Source organism: Artibeus jamaicensis, unplaced genomic scaffold (assembly GCF_021234435.1).
Source record: "Artibeus jamaicensis isolate MK-2021 breed Jamaican fruit bat unplaced genomic scaffold, CSHL_Jam_final contig_467, whole genome shotgun sequence".
Taxonomy (NCBI): domain Eukaryota; kingdom Metazoa; phylum Chordata; class Mammalia; order Chiroptera; family Phyllostomidae; genus Artibeus; species Artibeus jamaicensis.
The window spans coordinates 7,931,715-7,947,542 of record NW_026521845.1 but is presented as its reverse complement, the minus strand read 5'-3'; the positions used below and the strand labels follow the sequence as shown (position 1 = coordinate 7,947,542).

Below are 15,828 nucleotides of genomic sequence, written 5' to 3'. Positions count from 1 at the left end.
CTAAAAATTCTTGCTTTTGGCATTGAGAAAAACGGTGTTATACTCTCATTGCTATGGGCTTTCCCAAATACTAGCTGCCCTGGATTTTCCTGAAATCTGCTGGCTTCTGCAAGATCATTGTCACCTTAAATAGATTTACTCTACTTTCCCTTAAAACATTGCTCTTAACCAAAAATTCTATATTCCTCTCCTTTTTTCTTTTCACTCTGTTTACACGAACTAGATGATTGCATTGATCTCACTGTGAACTTTTTCCATTTTACTGGCCTGTCTTTGTGTTCAGCTGCCTCAAGAAAACTTCATTCTGGGTGTCTTACAGGCATTTTGAACTCCCCCCTGTTCCTGATAAAAACAATAGACAGTCTTTCTCTCTAATGCTTTGTGTATCGTGAGGGTGGAAAATCACACTCAAGCAAGTAAGAGGGGTGTCTCCATGTGTCCTTGACTGACTTCATTCATATAATACATTCAGCTGTTCACCAGGTCCCACTGGCTAGCTTTTAAAAATCACCGCTTAGATTGAATTTTCACTGTTATCATTATTATTATCCTTAGTTTAATCTCTCTCATCATTTTCCCCCCAAATTTCACTGATTCTATGATAGTTTTTTTTTTTCCAATTCCAGTCCAGCTTTTATTTCTAGTATATACTTCTTAGGACTGGGAGGGTGAACTGTTAGCTACGATAATGGCGGAAAGAATACGGGTGAACATTTTTATTGCTCAAATTCTTCAAAAATCTTGCTTCTATATACCTGGCAGGACTTTTCCTACCAACCCCCCAACCCCCCACCCCTGCCCACTTACAGTCATCCTCTATCTTTCCTAACTTGGTCCCTTTCTCTAGACCTAATGAGCTTGTGCAAATCCCCATGCCATGGAGTGTGTTAATCCCCTGCTCGGAGGGTCTTCCAGGGACCTCACATCCCTGTACTTTAAACCTTTCCCACCTCCCAGGGACCTCTTGCATTGCACCCTGTTACAGAGCTGTTTTGCCTGCTTGCCTGTCTTGTTAAACATCTTTATCCGGACTTACTTATTTGGTTCACCAGACATGACCGATCTCAAATTTTTAAGTATCCCATGGTCACTGATTTGACTTCTAACCATTTAAAACATAGTAAAGATAATCACCATGTACCATTTTGAAAGAAACACATACTGGAGGCACTTTTTTATCATGAAAATTTGGGCAAAATATGTTTGGATTAGGAAAGGACACCGTAATCCAAAAGGAAACACAGAGAAGCAATTATGTAAGTTAGAGATTTAGAATATTAAAACTGAAATAGTGAATTAGAATACATCTTAAAAGTTTGAAATTGAGTTCACCAACCAGTTAAAACAAGCTTAATCAAGCTTGACATTTCATTTTCTTATTGTCTTGTCATATTTCCCCCCAAAATTAAATTGATATATGAAGTAGTGTTTGCTCATTTTCTAAAGTCTCAAAAATACCAGTTCAAACTGTTCTGTTCTCCTCAGCCACTTATGCTAGGGTTTAAGATTTATGTTTTTAGCCCCCCCCCCAAAAAAAAACAAGGTCCTGCCTATATCATATTGTGTGATATCATATAATCACTGCTGCATATACATTTTTTGACTCAATACAAAATTCTTCCTGTCAGTTATAAGCTTGTAAAGTACTTCATTGTATGTTACTCCAGTTTAGCTCAGAACAAAGTGGAATATTTTTATAGAGTGATTTCAGGGAAATTTCTTGCTTTTCTTCAAGAAATTGACCTTCCGCTTGCTCCCAAACTGCCACTCTGCAGTCTTTTTATATCTCTGTTCTCCCTCGTGTAATATGGAACGCAGGTGGAACTGAAGAGCGGACTCCTGAGCCTGCGGTTGAACACCAGTCTTACCTTCACCCGCCTGGACCTGTGGCTGGGGCTGTCCTACTGTGATGGAAAGTGGAATAAAGTAGTTCTCAAGAAGGCGGGCCCCGTTGTCTCTGCCAGTATGAACGAACTGACAGAGCGCGTGTCCGAGTCCAGAGCCCAGCCCCTGACCGTGAACTCCCCCGTCTATGTTGGGGGAGCCCCATCATGGCTGCAGGACTCTTACAAACACCTGACTTTGGAACCAGGTAAAAGCCCCCTGGGGGAATCCCAAACCATGACAGCCCTGGTCTTAACCATGATTTGGTGGCTCTGTGTTTCGAGATACAGCAATGGAGTCAGGCTATGTGCAACACCCCCCCCCCCTGTGTTGCAGAATTTTAAGCTCTTAAGGATTACAGGCTACTTCTTCAAACAGTTTTGTACATTGCCCTTAAGTGTGTGCCCTCATACATAATCAATATATTTATAAATGCTTTGTCTATTTATAACCAATAGATATATTATAACATGTCTTCAGAAAATATGATTTTAGATGGTATGTAATATATTGGTCCTTGCCATGGTTTTCACAGAAAACACATGTGGTTCTGGTTCTTTTGAATACTCATCACTACATTTACAGGCTAAGAAATGAATTAGGTTGGTGTGCACGACCAGGAAAAATGGCATTCAATTCACTAGGGTTGTTTTCTGACATAAAGGCTGATCATCTCCATGCATTTCAAAGGTGCTCTTGCACAGCAAAGCACACGAAAAGGTGGGTTGAGCTGAATTTCAAAGTTCTTGAGAAAAATCTCTCATTGGTTCTTAATAGCCATGAAGGAAACGTTCATGAGTGTATGAGTCATAACTAAAGCAAGTATTTGACCCCCCCTTATGGTTAAACACATAACATAATCAGAGGAAAAAATAACTCATCTAACACATAGTATTTAACTCGTGTAATGAACAAACCCAGGTAGAGAGACTCATTTTAGAAGGCTAACCGTGACTTAGTGCGTTCTGTGTGCCAGGCATGCTTCCAAGAGCTTTTACGAGTGGGAGGGCGTTCTCCCTAACAAGCCTATGAGTGAGGTGTTGTTATGTGTAGCTCCATTTTACAGGTGACGGACCTGAAGGGCAGGGAGGAAAGTCATTTGCCCAAGGTCACATGGCTGGTAGCAGATAGAGAGCAAGAGCATAGGTCAGGCTTCCTGGTGTCAAAGTCCACTTTCTTATAAGACGTGCTCTCTCTATGGGCATGGGCCAGTGTTCCTTCTCTCCAAAGTGGGGCGCCAGCTTGGGGCCCAGCACACTCCCATGTAGAAAATGTTCTCTATGTATTTCAGAATCTATGCACTGTGAATGGTTAAAACATCCACAAAGCAGTTTTTGCCTATTTGGGGAGTACATAAAGATTTAAATGCCTCTGAAGGGAAAATATATGGCAGGCCCTCAGAAGACTTGTAGAAGGGTACGAGTAAGGAGTTAATGAATGTCTGAGGGGGAGACAGTAATGACATTTCCAAGGCACTTAACGTGTAGCAGAAGCTGGAAATATTGCGTCCGTATAAAGGTTTCTCCTGATGTTCAGGTTTCGGAGGTTAGAAAGAGCTTGAAATCCCTTTATATGAGCAAGATTCCTCAACTGTATTTACAGCCGGGAAAAAAAACTCCCTGCCTGTCAAGCATCATGCTTTCCAACTCCCACTGCCAGCATGGCCCTAGAGACGTGGCTTAAACTATAGTGGTATAATGCTAGAAGTTTAAAACATCAACCTAGACCCAAGTAGAAGAATTTAATCTGCACCAGGACTAAATCTACAATACTGAAAGATATTTTATCTATGGGTGATACTAAATTTTTATCATCGTAGTGTCAGCCATATTAGTGGTTCTCAAACCACTGATAAAATGTGAAGTGGAGTAGCTGGGACATAGGAAGAATGCAATACAATTAGCTGGTATCATTATTATTATTATTATCCAAGATATATTAGGATTCCCTGGAAATGTTATTAAAATGCATATTTTATGACACTGTCCCCTACCATTCCAGCTCACATGCATTGAGTGATACTAATCTTTATAAGTAATTACATGTTTTATATGGAGATCAGGAAAATATTCACTATAGAGAGGCAGTGCCTACATGAAGTATTTAAATCATAATTCAGTTTAATCATGTGCACGTGCTGTATTTTTGAGTCCATTAGCAACAGTCTTAACAATCTTCCTATGCTTCTCAATTAGCACCTCTTTTCAGAGGCATTTTGTTAGGGTTCTTCCCCCCCCCCCACACCTTATCCATTAATGTTGTAATGTCCCTTTGAATCAAATGCAAATGAATGTGTCTCTGTGTTTTGGAAATGCTGGCCAACATACTTTGCTGAAGATGTGCCAATTCATATCCCAGGCATGTAGCTTAGAACCATCACGTGGGACTAACCCTGACCTCTAGGGTGGGAGTGCCTGGGTGTGGCACATGGTGGCCTCAAGTTCGGTTCCGTGGAGCAGGCGGGAGTTGGGGTGGAAGCCAGACTTTCTACCAGGCCGAGAGCCTGCAGTTGGATGCTTCCCTCAGAAGGGCCACTGGCTGAGTCCTCAACCCAGAGCTCTGGAGTACGTTTTAGGTACTTGGAGGCCTAAGGCTGGGGTGGTGGCGGGAGGGTTTGTTTGTGTGTTTGTTTTTGACTCTCACAAAGTCAGGGAAGCAAGAAGAGGAGGAGTCTACTATTCTCCCACATACAGATCCTCTCCCCTGTTCTTCTCCTCACAACGCATTCGAATATGGGAGGAAGTCAGGCAGCGTTCCTGGTGGAAGTGTTTCTTGGGGTGCAGATTTGAAGGACCATTGCAAAGTCATTCTCAGGGCTTTGCCCCATGGGGGCCAGTGAAACTCACACTGATGCTCAGGCACCTTCACCGGTGATGTCAGCCAGCAGAGCGCCACTTCCCTATGAGGACTAGACCTCTCAGACTTCCTGCTGCGACTCGGGACCTTCGTCAATGCAGGGAGGGGAGACTCTGCCTGTGGCCTTCCCATATTGAAAACTCCATCCTGTAGATTAATTCTTAAGACTTTTTTCTTAAAATTTTAAAAAGTGTGCAGAACTCCACAAGCTTTACCGTATTAACTGTTTTTAGACGTGCAGTTCTGTGGCATCATACATACGCGCATTGTTGTGCCGTCATCTCCAGAATTCTTCCCGTCTTGCAAACCGAAACTCCTTGCCTCTTAAACCTTTAGTGGAATGTTTCTTATAACACAGCTCAATGCTTGCCAAAGCCCCCTTTCCACTGTTGGCACCTTGTTGGCGGGGAAACTGGACAGGGTCCAGGGAACTTAGGTGATTCAGTTCCTTCCCATCAGAAGATCACTGGCGAAGAAATTAGAATTCTTAGCTCTTGCATTGTCAGGTGGATGCTTTTTTGTTGAGCTCCATTCCTTTCAATTCAGTTCACCCAACTTATTGAGTAGCTACTGTGTGTCCAAGATAGACTAGCAGTATTGATCGCCCAGGCCTAGAAGAGGGTGAATAATAGCAAAGGCATTTCAAAGGAAAGAGGCTGCCACTTAACGTGTCTGGAGCCATAATAAATGCTGAAGAGAACAATATGGTCGTTGTTACTATTACCTTATTTTACTGTTCAGTGTTTGCTTGATGGTTTATTTGCACTTTCTGTGGAGGTGCTTTAATCTTGAAAAGAGCTAATTATGTGCTCAGGGCCTTTTGAACTTGACAGTGCTTTGTTCAGAATGCGTGTGTGCATGTGTGTGATACAGCGATCTCAAAGGCAGTCTGCTCATTTCTTCCCTTACCTCTTGGAGCAGAATTTCTAAGCAGAGCACTGCCTGACCTCACAAAACTGACCTCTGTTTTCACAGACTAGCATGGGATCCAAAGCCACTGCCTGTCCCTGGCTGGCTGCCCCCCCCCCATGGTTTTCCCCATCCATTTCCTCCATGTTCTGTGTTCAAGTTCACGGACCCAGGCTGTGTCATGGTTGTGCTAGAGTCAGCTCTGCAGATGACATGTTCAGTGAAACCTTGGGTGTTGCCATTGCTGTAGTTGGTCCCGGTCTTGCTAACACAAGCCCAAAACTAGTACCACCATCTCCATCCTCGGTTCTGGAACTCCAAGAAAATGGTCGAGCGCAGCCGCAGTTCCTCTCTCTGCAGATATGACTGGGACTTAGTTCTGTGGCTCCCAAAGATTATTACGGAATTCCCTGCAATATCCCAGGATTCTAGAGTATTTTGAAACTCTATTCTCCCTCCTGTTCTCCTGCATAATATCCTCTAAGGGTATTTTTCCCCCAAAGATCTTGTTGAATAATTATGCCACTTCAAATATTTATTTTTTTGGCCCATAAACCCTGACTTTTAGAGGGAACTTCATTTGTTAGAATCGTGGGGTATGAGGATACCCCCTGCTATAATGTGGAATTGCCTCAATTTTATGTCATGGACATCTATGCAATAAGAAAAATGTGCATAATAAGCACTTTCAGTTGCATAGAAGTCAGTTGAGTTATACTTATCAGCTTATATATATTTTTAAATGACATAATTATTTCCTTGAGATAACTTCATCTGATAAAAAGCAAGAGGAGACATGGAGGATTTCCCATGGGAGAATTGCAAGTTTAAAACTTGTTATCTAAAGCACCGCCCCCACCCACCTCGTGAAAATGTACCGCAGAGCACAAAAGTGATAGGTAGTGAATGACCCCAGCCCTCCCTGTGACACGGACCTCTCACCATTGCCAGGTTTCGGTGGCTGCATGAGGGACGTTGCCTTCGCACGGGGTGCTATTGTTCACTTGGCGTCTGTGTCCAGCAGTGCTGTCAGAGTCAATCTGGACGGGTGCCTATCAAGTGACAGCGCAGTTAACTGCAGGGGAAATGACTCCATCCTCGTGTACCGGGGACCAGAGCAGAGCGTTCGCGAGCATGGTCTCCAGCCTTTCACAGGTAACGTGGAGGTGCGTGGGGTGGATCGTTGCCTATCTCCTCCCTGTCCCCTTCTCCCTGCTGCCAGCCCACCCCTTGTCTACATGACTAATTAATTTTACTTTCTCCTCCTCCTTTCCACTTAAGAACACCTGTATCGAGTGATAGCCTCACACGAGGGTGGTTCTGTCTATAGCGATTGGAGTCGGGGACGAACCACAGGAACAGGTAAGTGTTCTTTACGTTCAAGTGTGCATGTGCCACATCCGTGATTGTGCATGTGAAGATAAGGAAAGACCATCCCCCTGAGGCAAAGAGTGTGTTTGCAGGCTTGTGACAGAGCGAGCCTTGGTGGGGAGATGCATCAGCCAATGGCTCAATTTGGCCCTTTTGATTTTTCAAGAACCTAGTAAGTACTGGCCCAGGCTTGATTCTTTGCTCTTAGTATGCAGGAAGAACTTGCATGTTGTCTTAGGGATTTCACGGGCTTGTATGTACAGGAATACAGTCAAGGACAGGAACCTTCTTGGACTGCAGACTCCAGGAAGCTACAGTCAAGGTCACCATTAAGTGGGGGCGGTGACCTGTAGCCTCCCTGTGGCAGAAGGTGCACGAAACCTGCACCCTGGTCAGAAACACATGTCTTCTATCCCCTCGTGACAGATGCGTGCCATGGTGTTGACTTTAGGGTCTTAGAAGGACTCGCCCAGGATGGAAGTTGATGATCAGTCTAATTTTTTTGCATTAGCGGGGAGACAACTAGGAGATAGCTAGAATACATTAGGTCTCATCTCAGACAACTGATTTATAAATGTGTTGAGCTTCTGACAGTGACCAAAACATCTTTTTACAGAATGTCATCACAAGAAGGCATTCATCACAAAAAGTTTGGTGAATCAGTACCCTTCTACCCTTTTGGGTCAAATATCTGTCAGAAAGGCAAATCCATTTCCATATGATTGCCACTTAAATCTCTTAACATTTATCCTTAGCAAGTTACAATTTATTAAAAGATGTGTTTTTCACTAAGATAGTCCCTCATACTTTTTATCAACAATAGGTTACTAACCCAGGCATCTTCTGCAGAATCTTGTTCATGTAAAATATAATTGAATACCAAGATGAGCTACTAAGAATAATTTTTGAAGATCCCTGCCTTACAGGTTTTCTAGAACAGGACAGCTTGACACTTTTCCAGGATTATTCAAATTATCATCTCTTTGTAGGCAAGACAATGAATTGAATATTCGCTTAAAAATCTTACTCAACTTCAGCGCTTACAGAAAGCCCTGATAGAAACTATGCTTTTGTTACCGGAATGTCCTCTGGCCTGATTTCACACTCCTCTACCTTATTAACAAATACGCTATAAAGCCTGCTTTCAACCTAATTCAGTAAACAGGATTCTAGGAAGTGCATCGCTTGTATAGCTTAACAGTCTCCATTTTGAGGGCCACTGAGAAAGCCTGCAAAGAAAGCTCTGAATTTATAGCCATGATCTGACCACAAAAACTTATGCCATAAATTCATATTTACAATCTGACCACAACACCAAGCAGCTACATGCTCCCAGGGGTTGGAGAATAATTGCGCTATTTAATTATTTTGGAGTCAGTTTTGCTCCGTCCCCTATGAGAAGACCATCTGTTAGCCAGTCCTGTACTCTGCCCTGTACCACATTTCAGAACTAATAAAATCAGCATCGCTGCCGCTGTCCCCGTGCTGGCAGCTCCACTGTGCGGTCCGCGTGCTGTCTGTGAGCCCCCATGGCGTTTTACCTGTGAAGACACTGGCCTTCCTCCTCCGGGCTTCCCTGCTCATCATCCTTCCCGCTCCCTTCGCTTCCCTGGAAGCCGCCCTATTTTACGGGTCTGAATAGTAAAGGCCGACCAGGAGGAGAGCTGATGTGGGAAGACCGGAGCCACGTCCTCTGATGCCAGGGCTCTGGAGTCCATGAGCGGTCAGAGCAGGTCTCTCATCCATCATCCTGCCATTGGCCTTCCTGGGGCGTTTTCTCAGTGTCCCCATGCAGTCAGCTGTGATGAAGTTTTTCCTGCTCAGCCCTGTGGAAGCATGCAATAAGTAGTTAAAGGTATGGATTGTTCAAAGGAGGGGGCACAGCTTGTCCGTGAGGTTTTGCAGTCGCTTTAAACTTCCTTGTTTCGCGTTAGTGTTTTGTGATACTCAGAAGAAAATGTCCCCCAAAATGATGGTGCCAAACCTCAGGGGGACAAGCTTCTCTAACCCAGGGACGTGCTTGTTGCTGTATCTGTAAATCATATCTGATAGAATTTTGATTTTTAAAAATTAATATGAAAACAATTGAATTCGTTAACTTGAAAAATAACTAAATAAACGAATTCAATTGTTTTCATATTAATTTTTAAAAATCAAAATTCTATCAGATATGATTTACAGATACAGCAACAAGCACGTCCCTGGGTTAGAGAAGCTTGTCCCTAACTAAATAAAATTTAAAAAAAAAAAAAAAGAAAACAATTGAATTCGGACAATGAGATCAGGCATTCAAGTACAATGCCATCCCATATGTGATATTTTTTGGCTCATATGTTGAAGATATAAAAGTGTCAAAGCACTGTGTATAATAACACTAATTATCTTGCTTCAAGGGGATCCATCCATACATGGTTTGAACTTGTTATCTGCCCACCATCCACCTCCTGCTTTATGAGTGATGTTTAAAACATGTCAACTACGTTAAATATTTTGGGAAAACCTGGACTAGCCTTGAAAGAATGTTATGTCGATGGAGTTTTGATGGTTTTGAAATATCGCTTAAACCAAATGGCTAAAGATGTGCAGTCATATTAAATCAATGCTGAAAAGTTACAACTCTAATAAATTGTATTTATGCTAATGGTTGAGTCTGATTTACTGCGGCCATTAAAAGTGAAGAATGGGGCCATAGTCTTCTCAGTGTGGCCGTTTTCTCTATTTTCTCTTTCATCCTCTCGCAGCTCCACAAAGCGTGCGGCCTCCCTCCAGAGTCCACAGCGTAAATGGACGCAGCGTGGAAGTGACCTGGGATGAACCCGCTGTGGTGAGAGGTGTAATTGAGAGGTACCTCCTGAGAGCCTACCAGGAGGGCGGCAGCCCCCACCCACCCCGCCTGCCCGCTGCCACTTTGGAGCTGGTCAATACCAGCACCCGCACAGGTAAAGGCAATGCCTTGTGGGAGTAGATCTTAGTAATGTTCTGTTTGTTTGATTTTAAGTAAAAACACTCTTCAAGATTTTTCCCCACAAGCCCATTCATTATTCATCTGTTTTTGCCTGATTAAAGGTAGGACCCATCTAATGAGATGGGAACTTGTACCCACCTAGGATGAGAAGAAGAATTCTAGACTATCACAGCTTTTGTGCATAGCTTCAGTACAAGATTGAAATTCTCTCTATCCCTAGAAGATTAGTTCACAGGTGTTTATAACCCTTCAGAGTCTCTAGGCATCGTTTAGTTCTCCTGCGTGCATATATACCACCAGCTTACCTATTTCACCACAGAGAAGTGTACTCCTTGGGACCAGCCCGAGTTCACAGCACCATTATTTATTGTAAAATTGTTCATTAAACCTAATTACGTCCAGGTGGAGGAGGAGGAGAGCACCAGCAGTCTGACAGGCACACTGGTGAATCGATTTCTCACAGGGCGGCACACTGTGCTGACCCATTTGAGTGGATTAGACTCACGTGCATCATACACGCACGCAAATTCGTGCATGCGGTGTACGGCTTCGAGAAATGTCAAGGCACCTTTGAATGAAGGGTCAAATGGAAACCTTTGTCCAAAAAAAGCAAAATGAGTAAAAAAATCTGATAGGGGAAAAAAACCCATCTTTTGCTCTGACAAAGAATTTTAGAACTTGAAAAATCATATGGCTTTTGGAGTAGCCTTAATTGTCTTCCTGGCATATCTATTGGTCCAACTGCTTCAGCCCTCACTCTTTTCTAGACTCTTGAAACGCTACCGCTTAAATATCTCAAAAGTGTTTTTTTTTTTAAACTCATATCTTTACTTTGACTTTATTTTAATCACCTTATAGAAACCCACCCTGATATTGTCCACAGGTTGATGTTGCCCAGTCTGCAAGTTGTAGCTAAGTGAGCTGGGGAAGGGAAAAAAAAAACAGTTTGTCACTAAAAATTCTCTATCTACATTTTCCAAATGAGCACTCAGTAATGACATGAATCCCACCCCATTTTTATCATAAACTTCTTCTTATATATTTCATATTTCCCAAACTATCTAAATGCTAACCTCTCTTGCTCTTGCCACTCAGGGGATGTTTATATTAGATCCTCATAAATGCCAGAGAAGAAGCAGAATCTACCATGTGTGATTCCTGTCAGTTTCTTACAACCAAGCTTGTACACTGATTGCATTTTTCTGCCTGATTGGGTGGATTTTAGGGTTTAAATGAATTAATACATGATAAAACATTTAAAATGGTTTTCAGCATATAACAGGTATTTGCCATCATTATTTTCATTTTCATTTTTTACTTTTCTCTTTTTTTGTTGCTGCTTTTTACAGAGTTTTCCTTATCGTATCAAAAATAAAATCTTCGAAAGTCCTCTGGTACCAACTCTTGTGCCTTTTCCGAAATGTTACTTACAAGTTTGCTGTCTCCACTGTCGTGGTTCATGGTTGCGAACCAACTAGAGAAGGACATGTGTAGATGGTAATTGTAAAGGTTCTAGAACATTCTAGTGTTGTCAGGTGGACTTTTATTGTACAGAATCAGGATATTTGGGGAGGGGTGGCAGGCGTGAATTGAGAGGCGCAAAGCCAGCTTGAACAATTCTCCCAAGTCAGAGACTTTTACAGTAAATAGAAACGAATACTAGAGAGTGAGAGGGGAGGGGTGAGACCCCCAGAGTGGGATCTGCTGGAGATGCGAGGGATGTGGAGATCAAGAGGCTGCTCTCCCAGGTGGATGAGTTGACCAGGAACCAAGAAGGGAAAATGGAAAAGTCATTCATGAGCAGTTTTTCCCTTGATATTGAAAGTAATTCTCTTTCAGCATTTCTATGGTGACTTTTGTTAAGATTGTAATGTTTAAATGTGGTTGTTAGAGTGGTAGTTATTTGGCTTTTGTGTGTTTTATTTTTTTGAAGGAAACAATGATATTAGATGCACAGGCAATTTAACTTTATTGATTCACATTGGGTTCTTTGCCTATTAAGTTCAGGAATATATCAGAAAATATGTTTGGTGTTTTTCCTCAGTTATATAGCAACTCTTTCATTCTTCAGATTTGGGTCTTTTTCAGCTTAGAAATGTGGATGTGTTTTATAGTATCATTACTTCCAGTGAGAAATAACAGTTTTCCATATTGTCTATTTCTTCCCAGTTTGTCTTTCGTTTTAGTAGTCCAGAACCTACCTTGTAGAGTCAAATCAGTCTCGGTGTAAGTTTCAACTATGTCACTTGTCAGCTGCATGATCTCGGGCAAGTTTAAAAACATAGAGAAAAAAAACGAATTGCCTAAATAAAATATTTTGCTCAGAAATAGACACATAGGAAATGTCCAACAAATTAATTATCTCTATACTATTTAGTCTCTGAATTCTAGATTATTGCTTCACTGTGGTTTCCCTTTCATCTTTCTGATTTTTGCACTGTTGCATCTACTCTGAGCCTTTGAAGATAATTTAAGGGATTGTTGCTATGTCAGTCTTTTATATAATTTGCATTTCTCCCTCCTCTCATTCAGCTTGTTTTGATTACTGCCTCCTTCTCAGTAGTCTCAGTTTTCATCTCTTTGTTTGATATGCGCCTTCTCCCTCTTGTTTAATGGATTCCAAGATTTTCTGGATCTTATGCCTAGCATAATTGAGGAAACGTACAGGTTTCCTGAATTAGATCCTCCCCGGAACATGACTGTGTTCTCTAATTTGAATGTGTTCTCTTCTTCCTTTTGGGTTCCAGATGTTTTCCCTTGAGCAAAATGCTCCCCAGAGCCCCCCATTTAGCGAAATGCAGCCCTGCCCTTGCCTCTAGAGTTCAACCATCCCATCCCTAAGCTTGTCTTCAGACTGGGGTTTGCTCAAGAAAATGAAATTGTTTTCAAATTATTTCACTGGACTCCTAGTTGTTAATAAAAAACCTTCACTGGGAGTGTGATGGGGGTCAGCAGGTCCATTTGCAGCTCCTTGCTTCTTGGTATTTCCAGAAGGAAGGGCGTTGAGACCTCATGCACATTTCAGACTTAGGTGCAGATGCTGTTCGCCTCAGGCTCCACTCCAAGAGTTTATTTGTCTTTGTGTTTTTGTGTTGTGTTTTTCCACATAAAATAAACCTTTGGTCAGCACACTGGGATTTCTGTAAGGTGGTGGTTCCCAGCCATGCTGCACATTGAGCTCCCAGGAGCTTTCAGAAATACTGGCTCCCCGGCATGGCCTGCAGATGGGTTCAGCCTCTGGTCTCCACAGTAGCATGGGTGTGGGCATTTAGGTGTCTTTTTCAGTGTGAAGTCAGCATTGGGAAACCCTGAGAAAGAGTGGCATCTGACGAGTGATCAAGTTTCAATTTTACCCAGAAATTCTTATACCAGCCTCCACCTAGCAATGGTACCTTGAAAATGTAGGATGAACCGAGTTCTCAGTCTATAGCAAAATGCTAAAATAGGGAACATATGTAGAGAAAATGAGCAGAGGAAAACTACAAACACTGAAAATAAGTGAAATGATGATTGGGAAGAACTACTACATGATGCTCACACTTACAAAATGCAAAAGGCAAAGAGGAAAAAAATGAATATTAACTAAGGGAACTGGGAGCATAGACTAGCGAGACAGAATATGTACCACTAATGAATTTGGCTACCGGAGGATCCAGTGAGGGAAATCCCAGTAGCATGGAGAGTCCAAGGGTTAACAGCCCCACTCAAGAGCAAATGGGCCCCTGTGGGCCACGACCTCTGGGCTCAGTGCCCTGCGGAGGTTAGGGTTCAGAGCAGGGAGTTCTCGGAAGTTCATTACCTCAGCTGCAGCCCCCAGGTAGGAAGGCCTGCAGTTTACCACCCAAGTGCATCTTCAGGCTTCCTGCAAAGGGCTCCAATTAACTGCATGGCCTTGGCTGATTCTCCCTCCAGCCCCATTAACATGCAGAGCTGTCGACCAGAGAGACGGCCTTGGGCTTCCCCTGGCAACCCAGGGCTGCCCACAAAGGGACTTGACAATTGGATGTGAGATTCTATCAAGCATTTGTGTGTACACGATATTTTCTTCTTTCTTTTCCTTAAGGTGTTTAAACATGGAAACTGCTCATCATAATTTGTAGTGCTAGGGATGTAAGCGTTACAAAGATGGTATTTTCTTAATTTGTATATTGCATTACACTGAGCTAAAGACTAGGGAGTTATCTTCCTTTCTCAAATAGAATAATAGATGGTAATAATAGTTATTATTCCCTATGGTTTAGCAGAAGAACCAACCATAATCTTTCAGATAGCCCAAATAAATATAAATATGTAGAGAAAAAGATACTTTAATTTATAATACAGCCTTTGTGGTGAAAACTGCCTCAGTCTTCATATACATTAGTTTCTCATCTGCCAGAAGTGAATGCATTACATCCTGGAAATATGTCTCTCATTTTTCTCTCTCTTCTGCAGCTAGTGGTAATAATTAGTGATTCTCAACTATATGGGTCATAAGGTATGCCTGAATTACTTAAAAATGCAGATTCCTGGGCTCCACAGACAAGATCCTGCGCATTTGGCCAGGGACTGGAAACCTGCCTATTACCAGTGTTCTAGCTGGTGCCCTGCAGAGGGTCCATGGACCACTCCCTGGAAAATGCTGGGGGGGAGAGGGATGGCCCGCTGAGAGGCATCCATGTTCCCTGATGGGCCCAGTTTATTCCCGCTTTGTCTGTTCCTGCCCCTTGTTCCCGCTGTAGGAGCTCTGCCAGCAAAAGTAGGACAGTGAAGGCCCAGAGGTCCCCTCAGTAGAGCCATGGCTCTTAGGGATGGCTATTCAGAAAGGTGTCACTGTTTCCGGCTAGTGCTGAAAGCAGTCCTTTTGTGGTTGTTGCTGTTTTTTTCCTATTGTGCTAAAATGCTCATAAAAAGCAATCTGCTTTCGTACCACCGAAATATAGTCCAGACACTCTCACTAACATTGTATTATGTAAAATATTAAATTTTAATGCAGGAAAAAGAGTATAGATGGGTTTTTCATTTTTAATTAATTTCTGCTGAGGGACTGAGAACCCAAACTAACAGTGACTTAAGGAAGATTGAAGTTTTTCTCTCTCTGGTAATAGCTGTTCAGTTAGTCAGTGTTGAGGTAGGGGGGCATGGTCACAGGGCCAGAGACACATATATTTCATCTTTTTGCTATGCCACTCTTAAGGACAAGGCCTCTACCTCATGGTCCAAGGTGGCTGCTGGAGTTCAGCCATTCAGTCTGAATTCCTTCCAGCAGAAAGAAGTAATGGTTGAAGAAAGACATGCACATTCACTTCAAACATATATTTCAGGAGTTATTCCTTCACTTCTGGTTACATACTAAGTTCAGCACTTATCCACATGTCTATACCTCACTGCAGGAAATTCTGGGGAATATCCTTACTCAAAGTAGCCATTTGCCCAGCTTAAAAAAGAAACTTTTTACTTTACTGTGGAGGAAGGGGAGAATATATTGTATAAAAGGGGGTACTTAGTGGTCTCTGGCACAATAGGCAAACATCAGAAGTAAATTTCAAAAATTCATTTGGATGGTAGTATTATACAATGACTTTTGAGAAAGTCTGCCATTTTTATAGTACTTCATAAATTAATATTACATATTTATAGTTTATTACAAACTCTTGCTTTAAATGTAAATCTTGAAAGAAATTGGTCTGAAAAATTCACAGGACAAAAATATAGCCTAGGACATAAATAATAAAAATAGAAATGATGTAATGTTCCATCTTAGCTAATGTAGAAGAATTTCATTAGGTAATGCAGTGTTGATGAGCTAATAGCTCTAACTCTCCTGCATACATAATGTGCCTGAACTACTTTTATAGTGTGAA

At 42.2% G+C, this 15,828-nt stretch overlaps 1 protein-coding gene across 1 annotated transcript in view; it reads left to right on the top strand.

Annotated features, from left to right (window-relative positions):
- USH2A (usherin) overlaps positions 1–15,828 on the top strand; it is a 505,359-nt gene that overhangs the window by 208,953 nt on the left and 280,578 nt on the right. The window contains exons 26-29 of the mRNA XM_053667304.1: positions 1,819–2,092; positions 6,601–6,804; positions 6,931–7,011; positions 9,762–9,959. Of these exons, the coding sequence (XP_053523279.1) occupies positions 1,819–2,092; positions 6,601–6,804; positions 6,931–7,011; positions 9,762–9,959 (757 nt within the window). The remainder of the gene's footprint in view (positions 1–1,818; positions 2,093–6,600; positions 6,805–6,930; positions 7,012–9,761; positions 9,960–15,828) is intronic.